The sequence below is a fragment of the Papio anubis genome, chromosome 2 (genome assembly GCF_008728515.1).
Source record: "Papio anubis isolate 15944 chromosome 2, Panubis1.0, whole genome shotgun sequence".
Lineage (NCBI taxonomy): Eukaryota > Metazoa > Chordata > Mammalia > Primates > Cercopithecidae > Papio > Papio anubis.
Window position 1 is genome coordinate 34,031,734 of NC_044977.1, and position 24,906 is coordinate 34,056,639.

Consider the following 24,906-nt stretch of genomic DNA (forward strand, 5'->3'; position numbering starts at 1 on the left):
AAAATGTTCATCCATTTTCTCCTTGAATGCCTCTAATTACAGAAACTCACTCCATATAAAGGCAGTCTATCTGATATTAGAACAGGTCTGATTGTTAACAAAATTTTTCTTTTGTTTTGTGGAAAGAATCTCCTGATAGCATCTAATCACTGGTCTAGTTCCACCTTTTGGAGCCAAACTATACAAACTGGACATCTGCTCCTCTTAACCATCTTAATAATAGCTACCACTTATAGAGCACTTATTATGTGCTAGGAACTACCCTAAAGACTTCACATGTAGTAATTTATTCTCAAAACAGCACTATAAGGAAGGTGTATGACGCTTATTCTTATTTTATATGCAAGGAAACGGAAGCACAGAAAAGTTAAGTAATTTTTCCAAGGTGACAAGGTTTAGTAGTGGCTAAGGCCAAATTTAAAGCCAGACCATTTGGCTCTGGAGCTCCAGCTCTTCCTGACTACAATATGCTGCCTCTGAAACAGAAATACTTGAATATGGCTTATATGATGCCCGGAGTCTTCTCTTCTGCCGTCTGGACATCCCTAGGACATCCCTTCTCCATAAAGGATTTCTGTGATGGTGTCTCTTGGTGGCAGGGTGCTTTGTTCTTATGATGGGAGGAACACAGTTGGGGCTTCTAGAAGAGGCTTGTGGTGGGGTCAGTTTAAAATCTGAAAGATGATCCCAGACCTTCCCTTCTACCTGCCCACTTTGCCTTCCCACAGCCCCCTCAGCCCCTGCTGCCAGGCCTCCAGGTGGGGTGGCACTCACCTGTGTGTACGAACATGTGCTTGACGTAGTTCTGTTTGGCGGTGAAAGTCTTGTTGCAGAGAGTGCACTCATAAGGCTTTTTTTCGCCTTGCCCACTGGCTGTGCTGTGGCCTGCGGATGAGGCCAGGGGCTGTGGCGCTGGCAGCTGTGCAGTAAAGGTCGACAGGCCGGGCTGGGACACTGTCACAAACTGGGTCTGCTGGCCTGCCAGGGGCTGTGGCAGGCTGAAGAGGAAAGGCTTGGGGCCACTGCCCGCGGGCTGGGTAGTGAAGAGGGCTGGCAGGTAGGTGTTGCCAGCTGTGCCAATGACCTGTGTGTTGCTGGTCAAGGTCAGAGGCATCCTCAGGTTGCTGGTGAGGGTTTCTGTCTGGCGTAAGTAGAGCTGGGTACTTGGCAATGGCTGCCCGATGGACGTGTTGACCGAAGGCTGTTGCAGGACGCTCTTGTCGGAGCTGTTGCTGACAGTGATAACAGTGTTGTCCATCTCCACTTCATTGCTTCTCTCCGGAGAGGAAGCACCTGTTTCTAGCTGGTTTGGCTGCGGGCCACCCTCGGCAGGAGCTTCTGCAGCCTGCTCAGGTTGGGCGGGTTCAGCCTGGCCGTCCCGCGCCGCCCCAGGCCCAAACTGCTGCTCCACCGAGTCAGGCTCGGTGCCTATGGAGGAGCTGACGCCCGAGTCGAAGCTTTCACCTTTGGGCTCACTCTCGGTGCCCTCGGCCTGGTCTGTGTCTTCCGTGCACTCCTCGGATTCGTTGCGCTCCAGGATCTGCACCCTTTGCTGCCCGTAGTAGTCGTAATCGTCCTCCATCTCCTGCTTGATGTGGATGTTGCCCACTAGGGTCTGGATGCGCACAGGCCGGGGCTGCTTGCGGCAGTGCGTGGTCTCGGGGGTGGTGGACAGGTAGCGCTCCATCTGCTGCGAGCGCTCATGGATGCGTGTGATCCAGCTGGGGTCTTCCATGTGGTGGTCGCGGGGCAGGCCGAGTGCAGTCTCGTGGTGGCTGACCACTGCACCGCTGTAAAAAGAGCGCTCCCCGCTGCCATTCTGCATGGAGCACGCGTAGAGTGCCGAGTAGATCCTGTCCACGCTGTGCTGTGGGTGGCTCTGCAGGTAGCCCGACTCCGTGTCGCTGCTTTGCCCTGACGTGCCTGACTCGGGAGTGCCCCGCGGCGTGTCCTGGCCCGAGTCTTGGATCCCCGGGAACACATCGCCCACGTTCTGTGACACGATGCGCGTGCACTCGTCGATGACTGTTTTGATCTGCAGGATGCTGGCGGCCGTGAGGATCTGCAGAGCTTCCGACTGCGAGACCCGTAGCACGCCGCTGTACATGAAGTCAATGAGCTTTTGCACTGACTGCACTGACACCACCGACGGGATCTCGATGTCGCTGTAGCCAAGCAGCAGTTTGTCCTGGAAGAAAGGGCTGCCGGCTGCCAGCACGCAGCGGTGTGCGCGCAGCATGCTCCCGTGGATGCGCACCGTTACGTCACAGAAGTGGCCACGGTTGCGCTGCTCGTTGAGGGTCTCGAGCACGGAATTGCTGAAGTTGTGAAGGTTGATGCTGTGAATGCGCTCGGTCATCCCCTTGCAACTGATGTCACCTGCAGCATGTCAACGCAGACACAAAACAGGCATGGGTCAGATCTAGCTGGCTGCATTCCTAGCACCTAGGTTTCAGGTGAGTAATGCTCATGGCTCCTAGAAGCACTGCCCTTACATACGCAAGCGGGGAGATGGGCAGGCTGCGGCATACAAGCTGTAGGTACGATGGCCTGAGGGAAAAGGACCTTGAATTTTGCTCCAATTCCGGCCTTAGCGCCGCAGCCATTTTGGGTATCCATGTTAATTGCCCAGAGCTTCGGCTGAGTTAGAGTGGCCTAATAACCAGATGGTTTGCTTGCCTGCTATGCCTATAGCTTCAGCAAAAAACTGAAAGGCAAATGGAAGACTTGTTCTTATGGCACACTATACCTCCACTTTATTTTTATTTATGCATTTATTTACTTGCCTTCACTTTAGACAGGCCTAAGCCCAGATTCTTTGGGAGAGTTTACATTTCCCTCAACTTATCCAAGTCCCTTATTTTATTCATACACAGTGACCATATTCATAGTTAACAAATAAACCTCCTTCCTATTAAGTCACATGGCATATTATCAAAACCCACACCATGTATGCAAAAATTCGTGAAATTCAACCCAGACTAAGACGTCTACCAAACAGTCATGACCATGCTTTCCGGATGATGGATGGGCTACAGAAAGCAATCTGCTTGCTAAAGGGGCACTCCATGGCTGCTTTCTGTATCTACTCATTCTTCTTGTCATCTCTGACAACCTGTCTGAGCACTTTCTAGGGTGGTTGCATGTGATATGGAAGGTTTTCTGAATTTTCTGAGGCTTAATGAAGAAGGAATGTTAAAAAGGTCAGAGATGGCAGTTCTGACCCAGGAGACTAGAGTACATTGGCGATCATATTTATTATTCAAGTGGGGCACTTTCAAGAGTGAAAGGGAGCATTGTTAATAATTAGGCCAGGATAGCAGGACTAAACCAGAAGTGGGATATATGATCTCCTTGGGTAATAGGGTGCTTTATGTACTTGCCACAGCGAAGTATTAAACAGCTCCCAGGAGGCAGGCAACAGCTATGTGGAGGCTGCGGATAGCCTGACCCAGTGCCACCCCTATAACATAGGCTGTATGACAAGGGATAATATTGATAAGATTTGGATTCAGAATGAGAAAGAAAACAGGTGGCCACAGCAGATCTTAGGGCTTTTCTATTTTTCTAGCTCACCTCTCAAATGGCTCTAGAGAATTCCCCTGCAAATAATTCTTCAATCAGATTCCCCACTCTGGCCTTTACAACTGAACAATCAGCTTGAGAAAGTGAAGTAAGTGGGCTTTCAAAACCAAATGGCCCAAGCACTGACTGTGGGCTTGTGACCCAAATCTCTCCATCTTGTGAGAAGCCACCTGAGAGGTAACAGCCTGCAGATAGGAAGAAGGCCTACCTCCTCGAACTCTGACAGAAGACTTGTTCAGGAAACTCAGTTCAATGAGCTTTTCTACCTTGCTTCACTCAATCACCCTCACATGGTATGAGCTTAACTTAATAAATGTTCAATAATACAATTTGCACTAATTTGTGTAAGAGCATTCTTTCTTGTTTTGACTCCATCAGGTCTGCTATGTGCCTAAAATACTGTATTAGGCTACAGATCCCATCGTTTTTAACTTATATAAGACAAGTTCTCTTTGCCAGATTACAGAATTAAGGTGAATCCCCCGTAACCATGTTAATACAAAATACGGCCCCAAAGAAGGGCACAAATAACCCAGGAAGGTCTGTTCAGGAACTCAATCAGCAGACGACCAAATTTCAAGTTCTTGCTGAGTTCAATCTACATGCATACCACGATAGTAATCACAAGAGAACATTTTTTAGGGGTTACGGTTCTAACTGCTTTATGTATATGATTTCATTTAATCTTATAGCAACCATGGGGAGTAGATGATATTATTCCCATTTTACAGATGAGGAAACTGAGGCCAGAGAAACTAAGAAACTTGCTCAAGTACGCACAGGCAATTGCTGGTAGACTGGCATTTAAACCCAGGCTGTCTGGCTCTAGAGTTCACCCTCTTCACTGCTTCATTATATTGCATAGTTTGCCCCGGACTGAGGTCTGGCCCTTAGGGATCCATGGCTCTGTTGTAAAGCTGTATGAAAGGCTTTGTCCACCACTACCTCCAGCTGCTTTTATACCTATCCGTGATTTACTATGGCTTTCATGTTTCTAGGCTGTCATGCTTCGATATAGCCTCAGTTGTCTAACTTAAATAACTTATTTTTTTAGACGTCACAGTGCAAGAAGACAGACAACGAACTAACTGGCACTATGGTGTAGAATTTTCGATATACAATTTTACTATAACCAAGGTCTCTTTCATTTAAGAAAAACAATAGGCAGTAAAACTGGTTGTGTCTGTGATCATCTCTGTGTAGGATGGATTTATTACATTTTTTCTATACAAGTGAAAACACTCTTTAAACACACATTTGCTGATAGCATTGGTTACAACAATAACACTAGAGATGTCATATATGACAGAGTTTTCTTTCAGATAATTCTGGGAAGTAGCTCTATCACAATTATCACAATAATTTGTATCCACGTAGTATCTGACAGTGTATACAACTCTTTTACACGTAACATCTCATTTACCCCTTATAGCAAGCCTATATGTGTTCCGGACATCTTTTTTTTTTTTTTTTTGACAGAGTCTTGCTCTGTTGCCCAGGCTGGAGTGCAGTGGCACAATCTCAGCTCACTGTAACCTTCAACACCCGGGTTTAAGCCATTCTTGTGCCTCAGCCTCTCGAGTAGCTGGGATTACAGGCGTGTGCCACCACAACACCCAGCTAATTTTTGTATTTTTAGTAGATGGGTTTTCACCATGTTGGCCAGGCTGGTCTCGAACTCCTGACCTCAGGTGATCTGCCTGCCTCGGCCTCCCAAAGTGCTGGGATTACAGGCATGAGCCACTGTGCCCAGCCCTTCAGGACAAGTCTTATTATTACTATTTCATATAAGAGAAAGTTGAGGCTCTCAAAATGTCTAAAAGACTTGCCCCAAAGTTTTACACAGTAGCACATGGCAGTGTTGGGATTAGATCCTATGCCTCTTAATGCTTTTTCCACTGCATAACAGTGGATCACTGAGGAATGAAACTTGAAGTGCCCAAAGATCGAGAGTTACCTTAATTCTCAGCAGAAAAAAAAAAGACTCAAAGTAATGATGAAGGTTGCCTTCAGAGATGAGAAATGAACACACATAATCACACACACACACAATTTCATGAGAAAAATGCAAACTGACCAGACTGGATTGCAAATTTAGTTCATTTAAACAATCAAGTTATCTACTAAATAGTCTGAGTTAAGACTTCTGTAATAATATTGCCACCAACTTCATTAAAAACCACAGAGACAAACCTAAACCTGCACACGTACACAACCTGACCTGACATGCCTGGTTGAATTTTATAGACACAATTCTTAAATATCTCCCTGAGTACACTGGCCCCACACTGCAGTGAACAGTCATGAAAAGCTGAATCGTTTTTGCTGATATGAGTACAGATGCGAAGGGGGACCCTGCCTCCCCATTCAAGCGCTCCTCATTCCTCCAGCACACAATGCTGAGGCAATTCCTTTCCCAGGCTTTCTTTTATTTTTAACACTAATACAGTGGGAAAAAGTTTCTGCCACAGCAAGGCAAAGTCCAGGCTTTTGTGAGCATGTCCTTTTCATCCAGTGGACATTAATGTATAGATTCCAATGGAATAAATCTGAAATACTCTACTGTAGAAGATTTGTCCCCCATTGAAAACAAATCTTGATTAGATGGTTATTCAGGGAGTGTATAGGAAGGAATGGTGTGAAAATGCTAACTCTATTCTTTCTTAGATTGGCACTGAATAGGCATTTGGGCTATTCAAAAAAAAAAAAAAAAAAAAAACACCACCACCCAAACCCCAACCCTATCAACTGTACAAAACCACAAAACTTTACATAGATTATGTGATTATGTGTATTTGGGGATTCTTCCCCACCCGAAATAAAAAATGCACAGTGTTATGAACACAAAACTGATGGCAAAATGAAAAAGTGATAAAAATAGTTCTCTGTTTTAAAATAAGAACTCACCTCCTTTTCACTAGAGTAAAAATATAGAGTCAGCCTGTGATGGCATTCCCTAGAAACATGGAAGGAATTGCAGTAATGAACGTCATCATGTATTCTAAGTGACTGTTCTGCAAGAGCACAACACAGACGGGGCTAAAGCAGGGGTGAGTACCGAAGGGAAAATCTGCCTGTGGGGAATTGGGGATAGAGGGCCTGACTCTCTGTTTTGCAGGAACCTTGCTCCTGCCTGTCCCTTAAGCTGCAGGGGTCCAGGGATAGGACTTAGCATGAGAATAAAAAGCTGCCTGCTCACAAGAGAAAATGAGCAAGAAAGGAAACAGCAGGCAATACAATCTCTTTTAATTAGGTGTGAAATCCAGTCCTTTCTCAATCAGGAGAGCAAAAGGATATATAAAATGAGACTAGTGCGAGGGTAAGATGCTATAGAGGGGGATGGGGATTTGAAATCTCTGGACTTGGAAGGAAACACCATCTCTCAAATGAAAACCAATATAAATTTCGGTCCAGTTAATAAGCCTAAGTCAAGTGGCAGGGCCAGAAAGCCTTTGAGCTTTCAATTTGGGGCGCCAGATGAGGTTAGTGGGTCTGCACATGAAACAGGGTGCAGCTTGCCAAGTTAGTCACACTAGGAAAGAGTTAGTCATCTCTGGAGAAAGGGGGGATGTATTTTGGTGACTGAGCTCCCTTATTCTCCAAACCCCCTGCCTGGGGTAAGACCTCAGTTACATCTACTTTACCTCTTCATATATGCCAAGGGAGTCCTGCTGAATCCCTGCACTAGAGGAGGTATCATAGTTTCTCGCTCACAGGTTCCATCCAGAGCAAATGACTCTGAACCACCCTGCTCTCTCTTTCTATCTCACTAGTATCATCACAGTCTTGGGACGGTGGCTGGGAGCACTGGAGAAATCACACGCACATGGAAGGTGGCAAGCAGACAAGATACTGTCTGTTATCCACATACCTGGCATATCCCAGCTGTTATTACCTCAGTAGTGAGACTAGGGAGGGTCATCAGCCTAGGGGAGGGAGAGCTGTACAGTTTTACTTACCCATTCTTGGGTGAAAAGGGGGATGTTTTGGGACATCTCCCAATGAGGGTTCTCCTCTATCTTCCAGATTGTCTAAGCCCAGTCTGGAGGACCCATCAGGGATTTCAGCACATTTTTTAGCCATTGGTAACAGAATTCTTCACATAAAACATACATCAGTTGTTGAAGTTAGAAGAAATTTGACCTTACACTTGCAGAAATTTGACTTTCAAACATATTTGCAGGAATGGCTACCTATGAAAGTTGGGGACTAGCTGGATGTGCTTTTTTAGTCACTACTTATTATTTTATCTAGACAAAGACATTAAAAATTGCTAACTTGTTTACAGTATTTACAACAACACTCTATTTATGATCCCAATACTGTAATTGGGTATGTCTTTAATATTACCTGAATTTTTATTCATTCATAGAACATTTCTAGAGAATACTTACAAGTATTTAAAGGTCCTTGGTTTTATGTTTGGGTTTTAGGGGGTATGTATAGTTTTCATGAATGGACATGTTTATACTTTTATAGGAATAAGACCAGTGGCTTTCATCAAAATCTCAAAGGGGTCTGTGTTTTCCCCAAATTAAGAGCTGTGGATTGAGATTCAGGCATCCCTCTTGAAAATACTTGTAACTACTTTCCATAGTCAAAGCTTCTAAAACTGATACAAACTTTGTGATTGCATTACTCTCTGATGCATAAGGTCTGTTGAACTAATCTTTTCCATTTACTTAAGTTGAGCTGATGCTATTTTGTGTAAGAAAGCAAACAATCTTAGCCACAACGAGAAAAGTTACTTTTCAGAAGAGAAAGATTTTTTAAAAAGATTGAAAGGGAAGACAGAAATATAGATAACTACTAATACTAGTAGAAATCTGGATTAAGGCAGCCATATCGTTTACAACTGTTGAAGCTAACTATTATTTAGCAAACTTTGTCTTACTCAGAGTAAATACCTTTTGACGGTTAAGACAAATCCACAGAAGAATTAGAAAACACCCTTTAACATTTTTTGACTGTTAAAAATTAGATATTGTGGTATAATATGAATAAAAAATAAATATAAACTCAATATACACATCTAATCAGCCAAAAAAATAGTTTACTTGCAAGACTTTTTTCCTCCTTCCCTTTCTTCCTTTTTGCTGTTAAACCACTAAGTTTTACTAAGCCTGAAGTATGGGGAACAAGGAGGCAAAATTGAGAACTACAAAAACATTTGCCCTGTGATTTTCAGGCCCATCCCCAAATCTTGACTTATCTCCCATTCCTGACTTCTTTTTCCTCTCTTCACTCCACCACAAAATAAGAGCTTTGTACTTTATCTAAGGCTGAGAACAGATTTACATTACTAGTGGGATTTTACAGGTCCAAAGGAGAAAGTAATTCCAGAAAAGTCTTTTTATTTGGCCTTAGAGGTCTCACAGTTTCCCTTGGTTAGCCCAGGTCTTCGGCTTGCCTTTTTATGTTAATTCTGCTGTTAATCTCTAAGAAAGGATGAGGGCATGCCTGCCCATACTGTAAAACTGTAAATACAACTGACTTATGAATGAAGTTGCTTTTGGGGTTACTTGAATTTTCACCAATTCATTAGTGAAACATTTACTGAGAATACTCCACTGTAAATGGAACCATAAGGATACAAATGATCTGAAATCTAAATCAATGAAAGAAATTTATCCATAAGGATCTTTGATGTTGGAAACATACATTAATCAATCAACTTCTCCCAGACCTCAGTGCTCACGAAAAGCTGTGTTTTGCTTTTCTTTGTGGAGCCTGTGAATATCATAACTGATCATGTTTCCCTCTTGGCTCTGTTTACTAGGGAGCTCAGAATAAAAATTTAGGCCCCCTTTTAGCAACTATGTAGGACCTCATGGTACGCTTTTCTATATAAAATTTTCACCACCCTCATTATATTATCAATTATTTATTTTACCTCTACTCTGATTTCTTTTTTTTGTAGTTATATAGAAATATATTTCCTACATATTTATTAACAGTTGAATATTATTTTAAGCCACCTTAAATCCCTTACTTATGAGGTGAGGGCATAATCAATCAATCAACAAGTAATTGAGCATCCACTTTATGGAAACCAATTCCATCCATAACTTAAAACTTCAGTCTTGAGTATTATCAGGCTATATGCTTTATGAATTTTTATACTTTGAGCATCCGATTCCAATGATTGTAATGAGGTAAACTGTTGAAGTTTACATTACAGTACAGTTTGTGAAAATTAAGTTTTACTCTGTGAATAAAGGAATTGGATAATTTCAGACAACATTCTGAAAGACACTTATGCCCTCATTCCAAAGTTGAAATGAAATGCGGGGGAGAAGACCTGCTGGGACTAAGGAGAAAAGTCAATGAAATCTGAGGTTGATGCCTTTAAATCCTCTTATATTGTAAACCTTTTGAGATACCTTTTAGGAGTTTCATTTTTTCTATCTCTAAAGTGCTTTTTTTTAACAAATTTAGCTACTGCCCTATTGTAACCTTTTCCTTTGTTCACTAAATCTGGGGAACAAAAATACAGAGATGCTACATCCGTGGGTGGGATACAAAAATGAACCAAGGGATCTACTCACATTCACAAAGTTGTGCTGTTTGAACTTGGCTTTGAATAGACCTTAAAGAAGGATCTGTATATTCAATTGTACAGTTAATAAGTTAGGTCTTTTGCTTAAAAAGAAATCATAAATTTAAAAATTGAATATATGAAAACCAGCATCTTCTTACTTAATAATCTGTTCTTGTGGTCTCTACATCATCATATACTTATTTTATAGAAAAAACCAGATTTATAAATTCAGTGAGTTCAAAGATTCAGTATAACTCCCAGGTATGGCATTTCTTTAAAGAATATCATCACACACTGATGAATTATAGTTAGGTAAGAAACTAATTTTTTGACTTTGGGAAAACTTTCGTCTAGACTTAAATGAGTTACAAAACAGAACTCAATAGTGTCATTTAAAAAAAAGTGTTCTGACAAAAAATATCATCAAGTTCCCAATTCATAGAACTTCCTTTAGTCCTCTGTTGCTGTGGCATTCTGAAACTACTTTTGAAGCAGGTCCTCAAATTCATGCTCAAATGTTCTCCCTGCTTGGGTCTTTCTGAAAAATAAAAAAAGTTGCTTCCAATGAGACCACTGTTTTTCAAAAGTATCTCTGTTTGTTGGTAGGAGGGGAATGCAAGATTTCTCTCTCTCTCTTTTTTTTTTTTTTTTTTGAGACAGAGTCTTCCTCTGTCCCCTAGGCTGGAGTGCAGTGGCACAATCTCAGCTCAATGCAATCTCTGCCTCCCAAGTTCAAGCGATTCTCCTGCTTCAGCCTCTTGAGTAGCTGGGATTACAGGTGCACGCTACCACGCCTGGCCTTTTTTTTTTTTTTTTTTTTTTTAAGTAGAGATGGGGTTTCATTATTTTGGTCAGGCTGGTCTCAAACTCCTTATCTTGTGATCCGCCTGCTCTGGCCTCCCAAAGTGCTGGGATTACAGGCATGAGTCACTGCACCCGGCCGATTTCTCTATGGACTTGAGCCATGATAGATAATTTTACTGAGGAGTAAAGACCTTCTACCCCAAAGCAACAGGGAAAAGCCAAGGAAAAAGGTAAATCTGTTTTGTTGGATGACTGGTTAAAATGGAAGCACTGAAGTGATGTCTGTGGGCTAGGTTCAGAGAGTAGCTGAAATTCATCTGCATACCTCGGGTGATCCATTATAGAACCAGGCACAGGAAATCCTTAAAAAGAAAGAATAGGACATAAGTTCCTTTTTAGCTTATACTGAGATGAAGAATAAGTGGTGTTAGATAGAACTCAAAACCTTGGGTGGTTCTGGTAAATAAGTAAAGTAGAAGGCACACTTTGTAATTATTTTAATCACAAGTAGGCATTTTATTTTTATGGTATCTTTATATATTCTTTTGTATAATATTTATATTATTTACATATTATCAAAAAAGTCATTGAGCTATAGAAGTCACCTATAGCTATATCTAACGTTCAAATTATCTGATCTCACCTCACTGATTTGGTTGGATTTGATTTTCTCTAAAATAAAATCTCTATGCTAATCCAAAAGGTTGGCCATTTTGCTTTCCTTTGTGTGGATTACATTCATTTTTACTTCTCTTCTGCTTCTTCTTCTTCACAGTTCTTCAGTTATTGTGGTTTCTCTCCTCACCAAGTCTTATCATTTCCATGAACCTTATTCAAACTTCTTCCTTCTCTGTGAAGCCTTCTGTGATTACTAGAGTTCATCCTGAATTCTCTTTTCTTGGTTTCCACTGGTTGGTGAGGTAATAAACTGAGACATTAATTTTTGGCTTGTTCTCACCGAACAAGAAAAGTTTCCTAATGAGAAGGTAGCTCCCCCTTCCTCCACCTGTAGGAAAGAACGCCAGGTTTTTGTATACTTTATAGGGTCCTTTGCCTGAGGGAGTTGTGGTTTCAGAGCCCATTAAGCCCTAAAGAAGAAACCTTAAAACAAAGAGTTTTCTTTACTAATCTCTGTTCTCTAAAATGAATTATTAACCTGGGCCCCTTCTGGAGTAAGGAGAGTGAGGTTGATTGATGCTTTGGAGTTTGAGAATTGGATAGCACTACTGGAGAGAAAAACAATCAACTTTCCCTCAAATGGGGAAGGTAGCAAGGTCTCTACTTGCATACAGCTCCAGTTGGGGTAACTGCTTGGCACACTTCTGGAGGCTGGACATAAAAAGGCACTGCTTTGAGAGGAGCAGTGATCATCTGAGGGCTGGGCCAATGGTCAACAGCAAGGACCACTGTGGAGGGCATCTGTAAACCCAGCTAGTGCAGTAGTGCTGGCAGTCAGAAGGACCAGGCTCAATGGCATCTTTGTGGGGTAGTCAAGCAATGTCAATGATGCAGACCATCATGGACTAAGGAATTAGATTTCATTGAGTCTTGTACCAATCTAGGGATGAGAAGGGAGCCCCCAAACTTGGCTGTATTTCTTGCTAATTTGGTGTCAGGGGCCTCAGGTTTAATTTTCTTTAGAAAAATAAGGGAGTTTTTTGTACCTGAATGTTGAGGAGTGTTGGGGAAGTTCACCTGAACTTCCTATACATGTAGTACCTAAGTTACTTCTTACCAATGTATTATTGTCTCTTCTCTTTCTTTTTTCATTTGTGTCTGTCTTATCTCTCTAAGACTCCAAGCCTCCCAAAGGCTAGTATCTTGTCTTGTTGTAACCACAACTACAATGACAACTACAAATATATAACTGGATCGCTCGTTGTGCCCAGCATGTTTCTGTATAATGTGTGGGTTCTATGTGACTGCTTGTTTGGTCAACTCTTTACTACACTTCATAAACATATTGACGATAAGTGGGAATCTCAGGCTGCAGATTTACTCTGAGATATGTCTATGTGATATGGTCCCGAGAGGGCTTTCCCACCCCTGAAGTTCTGTGTAATGCTCTATCTTCTTGTCCTTTATTTCCCTACCTACCCACAGTTCTATTTTCATTATGAATTTAAAGTCCAAGCAATTGTTTTATGTGTTCACTCAGTTGCCCACAAACTCTGCTCATTCATTTATGATTTCTGACACATGCCATGCTGTCTCTATCTCCTTGATTCCATTTCCCCAGAGAGACAGCTCACTGGGTCCCCGTGTCAACAGAGGATTCAGAACCCAAAGCTAAGCCATACTTTGTAACAAAAAATAAGAAGAGATAACCAATCTATGATGTGATAGAAAAATGATCGGGCCAAACTCCGATCACTTTTGCCTAAGTTAGGGAAGCTACCCTGCTTGGTAACAGATGTTACAGAAATACCTATCAATCAGCATTGATAACAGGGTATTTATATGTACGTTAACAGTAGTGTCAAGGATTGTTTAGAATATTTTCTCTTGGTGGCCACTGGGTGTCCTCATTTACAAAGTAAATATGCAATATTTAGTGAAGGTCACTGGAGAGAATAAAAGACACCAGTTTTCTCTTTGGCCCTTCACATACTGGGGATAAATTTATTGCTGAACTCACAACCAGGTTATATATTAGTACAGTTTAAAAACCTTCAGGTCAAACTGTTAAAGTTTATAACCAAGAGTAACTTATTCAGGGTCCAGACATGAATTTAAAAGGCTGTTTCCTCAACAGAGGGGACTGTGATCAGCTATTAGAATGAGCCCTTATTCATTTGAAAATTGGCATGGGATTTTGACTATCTGCCGAGAGAGCCAGCAGAGAGGAGCAAAGAAGGTCTTAATTTATTCTTGAAAGAAAAGAGAACACCAAATATCTCCATGGGATATTTGTTAGATTCTGTTTTTATCTCACCTTTTCTGAAAACTAATTAAAAATAATAATGAGAAAGATAAAATATGTCCTTCGCCTAGGAAACCTGAAATAATGTGAAAAACATTACAATGAGCTGGGTCAGTATACTGATTATCAAACATTTCACATTTGAAGACAAAGAATTAAATTATTCCTTTGTGAACCTGTTATCCCACCTGTAAAGTGAAGGTGTGTATGCTTCACAGGGATGTTGTAGGGACAAACAGAGTATGAGGCACATAAGGTTTCTAGGAAGAGAAACTGTACATGAGATAGATTTAGAGCATTACTAATATCCTAAGTGTGGCTGAGTCACCGTTGTGTATGACTGGTTCCTGCTGGAAGACAGGAGTCAAGGCCAGAGCTCACACAGCCAACAAATATGTACTGATTTGCTGCTCGCAGGCACTGAGTGTGACACACTGCTCAGCAATCACTTAGAGCTCCCTAAAGTGGTATTTTGCATTTCTAGGATTGTCATTGTCTCTTAAATTTATACTTATATACATCATTGATGAGGTTCTTCCCTTGCATGGCAAAAAGAATTTCTGCCTTCCTCCAATTCAAGATACAGGCCTACTATTGAATATATAACAATACAAGGCCTTCAAATGTCATACCTAGCCAATTAGCTAATCCTTTCCCAAAATAAACTTCACTGTAATATTTTTTTCACTAGCATACATCCCCAGCTTAATTATTATTCTCTGGCATGTTATTTCAGTACATAAATTATCAATATGATTTTCTGTTAAAACCAACAATTTGACCAGGCATGGTGGCTCACACCTGTAATCCCAGCACTTTGGGAGGCTGAGGTAGATGAATCACTTAAGTATAGGAGCTTGAGACCAGCCTAGCCAACATGGTGAAACCTCGTCTCTTCTAAAATACAAAATTAGCTGGGCATGGTGGCGCATGCCTGTAATTTGAGCTAGTCAGGAGGCTGAGGCAGGACAATCACTTGAACCCTGGAGGTGAAGGTTGCAGTGAGCTGAGATCACGTCACTGCACTCCAGCCTAGGCAACAGAGTGAGATTCTGTCTCAAACAAACAAAAAACTCCCAACAATTTATACAAACAATACCAGGGAAGCTAGGAAGCTCTATGAGTTATCGCTGCCTTTCAGAGATGTTTGATTGTCTTACTAGCCGAGCTTAACAGCCTTTTCTGTTTTTAAAGGACCACCATGCATGCCTCTAGTACGGCAATCTCTAACACTTAATCAACAGTTAAATCTACAGCAATACACAATAGCCAGGTCACTTTCACCCTGAGATTATACTAAAGGCTCACAATATACTCAGAGTGTATGGAAAAGTGTCTCATTTCTTCTAAAGATCCTTAAATTCCTTGCCTTTATAGTATTATCCAACTCATTAATTAGTAGACTCATTTTTCAATGACTGTAACCCCACAGATACGCATCTGCAGAGCCCTCCTGATTGTATTTTTACCCTTGGCCTTTTCTCCTTTTAGTTTCCTCAGTGTGCACCTGCAATTTCACTTTTAGAACTTCTCCAGGCTCGGTGGCTGAACACCACACAGCACAGGCTTTATCTGATGTGCTGGCGCCTGGTGTGGTCTAAGACACACTGGTGTTTTGTTCTTGAAGTACAGGACTGATGTTCTGAAACCTAGACTCTAACACAAAGGAGATCATTAGCTCATTTTAAGTGTCTCTTTTCTTCCCTCCCAGCCTCCTCCTACCCACCCCAAAACTTCCTTAGTCCTAAGTACTGGGAGCAGATGGCAACCATATTCCAAAGCTGAGTATACACAAAATAGTGCCATGGAGAACAGAGTGGCTTCAAAGTTAGCCTTTCTATTCAAGTGGGATGGCGGGGACTTCTGGAGGAGTGAACTCATCTCTCATTCATTTAATCCTCTATTCATTCAGCCAGGAATTTGTTTTCCTACACATCCTTCTACTGTCCAGCCAGTTGAGGGAGGGTGGGCATGAAGCAACTCTCTTGAGGGCCCTTCCAGCAGGAGGGCACTAAGATTCCTATGCCAAGCTCTTGTTTCCCTGGGCCAGCTCTGCCTGCTGCTGATCAAATCATGCCATTCCCGTAAGAGGAGCTTGGGAACACAGTGTGTGGGGGGTGGATTTCTCAAGAACTGTCTCCTTGCTAGACTGACAGTCACATGCTGTATTCCCTAGACAAAGATGAGACCCAGGAAAAGGATGAAACAAGGAGGAGGATGTGGGGTTGCAGAAAACTGTGCAGGATGTTACAGCAACGGGAGGTGGGAGTGGGAAAACCTTTCCTTTTTGTTGTTTCAAGGTTTGCTAGAGCTTTTGCCTAATCATCTGTTTGAGCATCTTGAAAATAAGTATCTATTTCCATGATATCTATCAAAAACAGGCACCAGATTATACCACAAAGTTGACCTGCCATATTGCTATTAGAATTAAAACATGTAGCAGCCTACATTCAAAAGAAAGCTTTTCTGTTTCTCCAGCATAAAAAGCAGAGGGTATTTGTGATACACTGTTTTGTAGGTCTGCTGAATGAAAAAAAAATCATTCAGTAAAAAATTAGTACCTGTATTTTCACAAACGGGCAGAATGCTTCCAAATGCACTACACCATTCTTTTCGCTTCATTCTCTCTACCACATTCATGTATTCATTCAACAAACATTTGCTAAGCACCTACCCCTACTCTGTGTAAGCACTTTGCTGGGTGCTAGGGATTCAGCAGCGGACAAGGTAAACAAGATTCTGCCCTCCTGAATTCTGTCACCTGGCCAAAACATTTAACAAGTACACTGCTAGAATGTGATTTGAGGAAAAGGAATAATTCATCTTACCTAGTATTTCTTCTGCATCTTTCTTAAACATATTTCTTGAAGGTCCAGACTCCTTTAACTAAGAAGTTCTATCTTAAATCTTTCTCTTTCCATTGTTATATTCATTCCTTTCTTGGCTACAATGTTGAGAGTTCAGATTGCAACTGCTATCATTTCTGGGGGGAATGGGGGTGGGACTGTAACCCTGAGAATCCTTGCTTTTCAAACTACACATATATTTTCTCTGTAAATATTGTACCATCTAATTTGCGTCTTTGGATTTTGTTGATTAGCCATCAACATGTGATTTAAGGAATACTGCATATGAGATGCAGAAATCATGACTCAGTAAGTTATTATTTTAAAGCTCTATTTTGGGATTTATACAGACTTGTGTACAGTCTAGTTTGGCTTTCAATCTAATCTGCAACTATTACTAGGAGGCTTGTAGATCAAGTTCCATACCCATGTGTCTCTGGAATTCTACAGTGAAGCAGAAGTGCTCAGGAGTTAAGAGAAGCAAACGTCCGAAATTATCTCCACGCATTACCAAAAACGGTGGGCACCACGGGACGGGGAAAACTTATCAGGTATAATGAGCCAGTGACTGTTACTGAATTTCTTAAGATTATACTTTTCCCAACTACTGCAGACTGCGTCAGAATAGAAGAAGGTAAGTAAGCAGGGTGATTACAAGCAATCCTCCTCGGAAGTGAAACTCATTTACTCTTCTAAGTTTACCTCTATTTTAAATTATTTCAGACAACTCTCAAGCCATCAAGCCGACCGACTTTCAAAAAAATAAAAGATGCATTTCTTTACTTATAAGTATTTGTCTTTGCAAAGGGCTCTCTGATACGGTAGCACAGAAGTTTGCACATTCTAAGGATCTGATGTTTTGCCCTCTTTGGGCATCCCGGCTGGAAAGAGCCACGGTGAAAGGGCACCTAAGGTGAATGGACAGATTGTAGATGGGTGCAGACAGGAAAATGTGCAGATCCTATAATGTATTCTGAGGTAAGACAGCACACAAATCCATTCCCTCTAATTTGAAAATCTCTCTTCTCTTTTTATTTTTTTTGAGACAAGGTCTCACTCTGTCACCCAGAGTGGAATGCAGTGGGATGATCATGGCTCACTGTAGCCTTGACTTCCTGGGCTCAGGTGATTCTCCCACCTCAACCTACGAAGTAGCTGGACTACAAGTGTACACCAATATGCCCCGCTAATTGTTTTGTAGAGACGGGGTTTCACTATGTTGCTGAGGCTGGTCTTGAACTCCTGGGCTCAAGCAATAAATCCACATTGGCCTCCCAAAGTGTTGGGATTACAGGTGTGATCCAACATGCACAGCCTGAAAATCTCTCATTGACTACAATGCACTTGAAGACAAGAAGGAACTTAATAGGTTAACAGTAGAATGTAATGCTATAATGTTAATAATACTCTAACCCTTCCCTATACCAAGAGGACAACATTCAGAGAGATTTGACACTTCTTTCAGCCCCAGTTTCCTTGTCTGTAAATGGGGTGTTTTGTAAGAATAAGATTATGCATATTAGTCCTCTTTCATTTTTAGAAAAAATAAATACAAATGGGGGAATAAAAGAAGGCAAAAAGATAATGGAGAAGCGTTCCAGTCTACTCAGGCCTGAATCCAAGAAGGGATAAGAAAAGAGGCACTGGCTTTTCTTGAAGTGAAGGAGGTAACTGTTCTACACACAATCTCCTCCCACAGATCTAGGGCTTTTCAGCCTCAGTCACTCTCAGGGGGAAAGGATAGGGACCTGCAACAACTCTCACTTAGGCTGCATCAATTTTAGTTCATATTACTATTTTCAAACACTTAAAACTGCAGCTGACACCCAAATTCCTGGAGTGCTGGCTGTTTTTCTGGTGCTGCTTTAAGGGCTTTACATATAGTTTTCCATCGAATCCTTCTAATAATCCTATGAGATGGATACTATTTTTATTCTCATTATGCAATTATGCACATGAGGAAATGGAAACATAGGGAGGTTAATTAAAGGCACATAAAATGTATTCATAGGCTGAAGTTCATGTTAAAAAGAGCAAATAACTAGACCATGGGGGTGAGAAAATATTTTCTGAATATTGGAAAATAACACATAGCCCCAGTCTTAGTCCATTATCAACATGTTCAAGAAATAGCTTTAGTTCTGTTCTCATACCTGCCCCTGCCCTGAAGGCATGTCGGAGGCCATCAGGAGCCACTCTGCATTGGGTTGTTCACAGGGACCTCTCCTCCTTGCTTCTTAGTTCACTCTGGGGGGCCAGGTTTGAGGATGCGGATTCTGATTAGTATACATTCTGAGGAAGTGGCTTTTTCCTCCTTTTAGTTCTCTGACCCCAGTGTAACAAAATCTTTAAACCTGTGTCCCAGAACAACACACAGGAAAGAATATGAAGCTCTAAAAGAAAGGCCTAGTCATGGTACCAGTGGAGTCCAAGACCTTCACGTCAAGAACTCCTGCTCTGGAGCAGGGCTGGGAGTGGGGGCACGCTTTGCCCATATCACTGCCCAGTGAAACCAGGCCTGCTTTGCGGTGCCTGTTAGCACGTCAACCCAGGATTACTTAGGCCACTTTAGGAATCCCAGGATCTAGTCACCCATCTGGGACCTTTAGGTCAGGAATAAAATGGAATGGGCTAGATTTCTGAGCGTTTTCTAAAAACTGGAAAAATTCCATTCAGGCCTACATGTAAAGACCTATAGTATTTCCCTGAGAAAATGATGTATCCTTTCCCCTGGGGTTAACTTCTAAAAGTTTTAGTTCAGAATTTGCATGTGTCTTCTATTAGACACAGAGTTATCTTTTGTAGTTCAAACTTATATGCACTTTTCTTTCATTATCTCCTTTACATCTAAATATCTGGTTAAGATATGAGGCAAAGAGATAATCAGTGATTATATAGGAAAGAAAGTGATTACAGCAAAAAATTTAATGACAAAGTTAATTCAATTATTGCTTCTTGAAATTCTTTGTGTAGTATTCTACATGCCACACTCAGCTTTCTTAAAAATTCTGTACTCTTTGGTCTAATATCTTTGCATAAAACTGATAACCTAACCAAGCTAAAACCAGTGAGAATAAATAAGTAGGAGGAAACTCATTTTTAGAACTGGAGAGGAAAGGAAAAAACTCCTCAAGGTTGATTTTGACATCAACTATAAATTCATTTGGCCTTGTGAAATTATAAAGACTCATGTGCAAAATTCTTCCATGTGATTGTTTATATAATTTTCAGTAGTGACAAAATAATCTCCTTATTTAGTTTTACAGGTAATTTAATAGTAGAACAAAGTATCATTTGATTCAGTTGGTTCCAGATCACCATTCTAAAGTAAAAGTGTATCAGATACTTTGTGAACAGGTGGGATTGGTCTTTGGAATGTCTTGGACCATCACAGAAAGCAGCATACTTTAAGTAAACAAATTGAAACCTACCCTCCCACCTACAAATAATGAATTTGAGGATGTCTCATGACAATGAAGGAGGACTTGAGAACAACACATAGGTTTGTTATTAGTAATTACAGAGTTATCGGAATTGGGCATATCATGAAAGTAGTACACAGAACATGGCTTTTAAAGAATTACGCTTTGTCACTTTAAAAACCATTGTTTTAAAAAATTATTTTAGGATTCAGCAACACATCAAAAAGCTTATCCACCATGATCAAGTGGGCTTCATCCCTGGGATGCAAGGCTGGTTCAACATTCGCAAATCAATAAACATAATCCAGCATATAAACAGAACCAAAGACAAGAACCACATGATTATCTCAATAGATGCAGAAAAGGCTTTTGACAAAATTCAACAGCCCTTCATGCTTAAAACGCTCAATAAATTCGGTATTGATGGAACGTACCTCAAAATAATAAGAGCTATTTATGACAAACCCACAGCCAATATCATACTGAATGGGCAAAAACTGGAAAAATTCTCTTTGAAAACTGGCACAAGACAGGGATGCCCTCTCTCACCACTCTGATTCAACATAGTGTTGGAAGTTCTGGCTACGGCAATCAGGCAAGAGAAAGAAATCAAGGGTATTCAGTTAGGAAAAGAAGAAATCAAATTGTCCCTCTTTGCAGATGACATGATTGTATATTTAGAAAACCCCATTGTCTCAGCCCAAAATCTCCTTAAGCTGATAAGCAACTTCAGCAAAGTCTCAGGATACAAAATTAATGTGCAAAAATCACAAGCATTCTTATACACCAGTAACAGACAAACAGAGAGCCAAATCAGGAATGAACTTCCATTCACAATTGCTTCAAAGAGAATCAAATACCTAGGAATCCAACTTACAAGGGATGTAAAGGACCTCTTCAAGGAGAACTACAAACCACTGCTCAGTGAAATAAAAGAGGACACAAACAAATGGAAGAACATACCATGCTCATGGATAGGAAGAATTAATATCGTGAAAATGGCCATACTGCCCAAGGTAATTTATAGATTCAATGCCATCCCCATCAAGCTACCAATGAGTTTCTTCACAGAATTGGAAAAAACTGCTTTAAAGTTCATATGGAACCAAAAAAGAGCCCGCATCTCCAAGACAATCCTAAGTCAAAAGAACAAAGCTGGAGGCATCACGCTACCTGACTTCAAACTATACTACAAGGCTACAGTAACCAAAACAGCATGGTACTGGTACCAAAACAGAGATATAGACCAATGGAACAGAACAGAGTCCTCAGAAATAATACCACACATCTACAGCCATCTGATCTTTGACAAACCTGAGAGAAAAAAGAAATGGGGAAAGGATTCCCTGTTTAATAAATGGTGCTGGGAAAATTGGCTAGCCATAAGTAGAAAGCTGAAACTGGATCCTTTCCTTACTCCTTATACGAAAATTAATTCAAGATGGATTAGAGACTTAAATGTTAGACCTAATACCATAAAAACCCTAGAGGAAAACCTAGGTAGTACCATTCAGGACATAGGCATGGGCAAAGACTTCATGTCTAAAACACCAAAAGCAACAGCAGAAAAAGCCAAAATTGACAAATGGGATCTCATTAAACTAAAGAGCTTCTGCACAGCAAAAGAAACTACCATCAGAGTGAACAGGCAACCTACAGAATGGGAGAAAATTTTTGCAATCTACTCATCAGACAAAGGGCTAATATCCAGAACCTACAAAGAACTCCAACAAATTTACAAGAAAAAAACAAACAACCCCATCAAAAAGTGGGCAAAGGATATGAACAGACATTTCTCAAAAGAGGACATTCATACAGCCAACAGACATATGAAAAAATGCTCATCATCACTGGCCATCAGAGAAATGCAAATCAAAACCACAATGAGATACCATCTCACACCAGTTAGAATGGCGATCATTAAAAAGTCAGGAAACAACAGGTGCTGGAGAGGATGTGGAGAAATAGGAACACTTTTACACTGTTGGTGGGATTGTAAACTAGTTCAACCATTATGGAAAACAGTATGGCGATTCCTCAAGGATCTAGAACTAGATGTACCATATGACCCAGCCATCCCATTACTGGGGATATACCCAAAGGATTATAAATTATGCTGCTATAAAGACACATGCACACGTATGTTTATTGCAGCACTATTCACAATAGCAAAGACTTGGAATCAACCCAAATGTCCATCAGTGACAGATTGGATTAAGAAAATGTGGCACATATACACCATGGAATACTATGCAGCCATAAAAAAGGATGAGTTTGTGTCCTTTGTAGGGACATGGATGCAGCTGGAAACCATCATTCTTAGCAAACTATCACAAGAACAGAAAACCAAACACCGCATGTTCTCACTCATAGGTGGGAACTGAACAATGAGATCACTTGGACTCAGGAAGGGGAACATCACACACTGGGGCCTATCATGGGGAGGGGGGAGCGGGGAGGGATTGCATTGGGAGTTATACCTGATGTAAATGACGAGTTGATGGGTGCAGCACACCAACATGGCACAAATATACATATGTAACAAACCTGCACGTTATGCACATGTACCCTACAACTTAAAGTATAATAATAATAAATAAATAAATAAATAAATAAATAAATAAATAAAAATAAGAAAAAATTATTTTAAAAATTGCTAGGATAATTTAAATGTTCAAAGTATATGACATCTATCCTCTGCTTAGTGTTCAGAGATTACTGAGGGTATGGAACTGAGTGAATATTTGTGAAGTAGTAATTCTTGCAAAACATTGTTTCTCAATAAAAAGAAGAGAAAGCAATGTTGAGAAGTAGAGAAAGAACCAGTATAATATAATTACTGCTTCACTGGGCTTGGGTAGTGCCTTCAAATTCCTTTCGCATATATTTACCATTCCAATTGCCCTGTGAAATGGAAGATCTAATTCCCTCTCACTCTGCCTATTTAATTGCAGAGTCTCCCTTAACACTGGGTTTTCTCAGTCTATAATGGGCTAGGAATTCTTGTATCATAAAAATATTCGTTACTCCACTTTTGAGTTACTTATCCATTATTTCTTTTTAAAACATTAAAACTTTTTTAAAAAGTACTTTGTAATAGTTGCTTTCCCATTTATCCTATGTTTGCTCTTGAACCCCTCTTTATGGTATTTTTTGTGACACATCTGATTCTGCTTTCTTGACAACAATCAGGAGGCTAGTAATCCCAAAACCCAAGGTAATCTTTTCCTAGGTCTCTCCTCCTCGCTGGTGTCTGTGCCACCTGATACTGACCGCTGACCCTTCCTCTCTCTGATGGTCTCTCTGCACTATCCTGGTTTTTCTCCCATCTCTTAGACCCCTCTTTTCTTTTCCTCTATTTATGCATTCTTCATTCTCTTGCTTATCACTCATGTAAATATTTCCCAAGGTTTTGCTTTCCCTTTTTCTCTCAACAAAGACCTTTTGATGTTTACTCCCATATCTATGGCTTATAGTGTGGCCTTTTGGCCAAAGGGTTTGCTAGTCCTAATCTCAAGCATTCCTGCTGTGCCCCAGGACCCTGTTTGTAACTCAGTGTTAGTTGTCTCCACTGGGAACACCTATGGTAGCTCATACTCAGCACTATATAAAATGGAACTCTATTTGATTCCTTTAAATGCTTTTCATCTTTCCTTGATATCTTGGAGTTATCTTTGATAACTGCCTTTGTTGTAACTAACACTCAGCTCCCAGAGCTGTCTACCCTCATCCACAAAATGTGTTGCACCTGGATCCTCCCCATTCCTCCTGTTACCGCCCCCTTCAGGTCACCAATAGTATGAAACACTGACAGTGCTGTCTGGACCCTCTCCTTCCTCCAGTTGCTCCTTCTCACAACCAGGCTGCCAAATTAGATCTTCCCAAAGTCTTGCTCATGGCAGGCCCCACTTAATACCCTTCCACAGCTCTGCAGCAGAGTGCAAACCCCTCATACCTAGTCCTAATGCTTCATTTCCAGTCTTTCAAAAGAATTCAAAAGGAGCCATCTCTAATAAACCTAACTAGATATTATTGTTACCTGGATTAAAATATACTTTACAAACTTTCTAAATTCTCAAATGCTCGTGATGTGAGGACATGTATTGTTTTAAGATTCTTGGTGGCGGTGTGTGTTTTTCTCCACCTTTGTGTCCTCACAGAACTCACTGTAGTGACAGGCACAAAAGATATATTCTATACATACTCACTGAGTGAGGGAATCAATGCTCTGGTGGGTCTGTGTGTATGGGGACATATCTTTAACCATTCTGCATGGAAGTTGTTTGTGAATGTTATTTGATCTTCTCTACAAGACTCTAAGTCTCTGAGCCTAGGACTCCAGTTTATAAAACTGCATCCTGCACAATACTTAGCCTGTGGTCCTCCACATTGAAAGCATCCACTATATTGATGGATGAATAGTGCTGACTCTCTTCTGTTCAGAAAACATAAGTTTTTCCAGAAGCAGACTTAGTAACAGGCAGCATAAATGGTGGGAGAAAGAGCAGGGTTCTGTTTCTGACTCTGTCACTCATTATGCTGGGAAACTTTTGTTATGACACTTGCATTATTTGGGCCTCAGTTTTCTCATGTGTACAATAGTGGGTATAGACCAGGTAACCTTTAATCTTGCAGCGCTGATAAAAAGTTACAACTGGTACACATTCCTCAGAGAGAACAAATGATTCAGAGGCAGAAGAAAAGCAAAAAAGAAACTGCCCCCCCCACAAAAAAAAAATTAAAGCATTCTGCTGATGAAGTAATAAGGTACGTGATTATGGTACC

At 40.9% G+C, this 24,906-nt stretch overlaps 1 protein-coding gene across 41 annotated transcripts in view; it reads right to left on the reverse strand.

Annotated features, from left to right (window-relative positions):
* ZBTB20 (zinc finger and BTB domain containing 20) overlaps window positions 1-24,906 on the reverse strand; it is an 816,756-nt gene that overhangs the window by 17,407 nt on the left and 774,443 nt on the right. For 40 of the 41 annotated variants that reach the window (XM_021932980.2, XM_021932880.2, XM_021932915.2 and 37 more), the window contains one exon: window positions 775-2,379. In XM_021932980.2, coding sequence (XP_021788672.1) covers window positions 775-2,359 — 1,585 coding nt within the window. In that variant the 5' untranslated portion in view covers window positions 2,360-2,379. Of the gene's footprint in view, window positions 1-774; window positions 2,380-11,255; window positions 11,293-24,906 lie in introns of all 41 variants that reach the window. The other variant, XM_021932991.2, reaches the window with a different exon arrangement.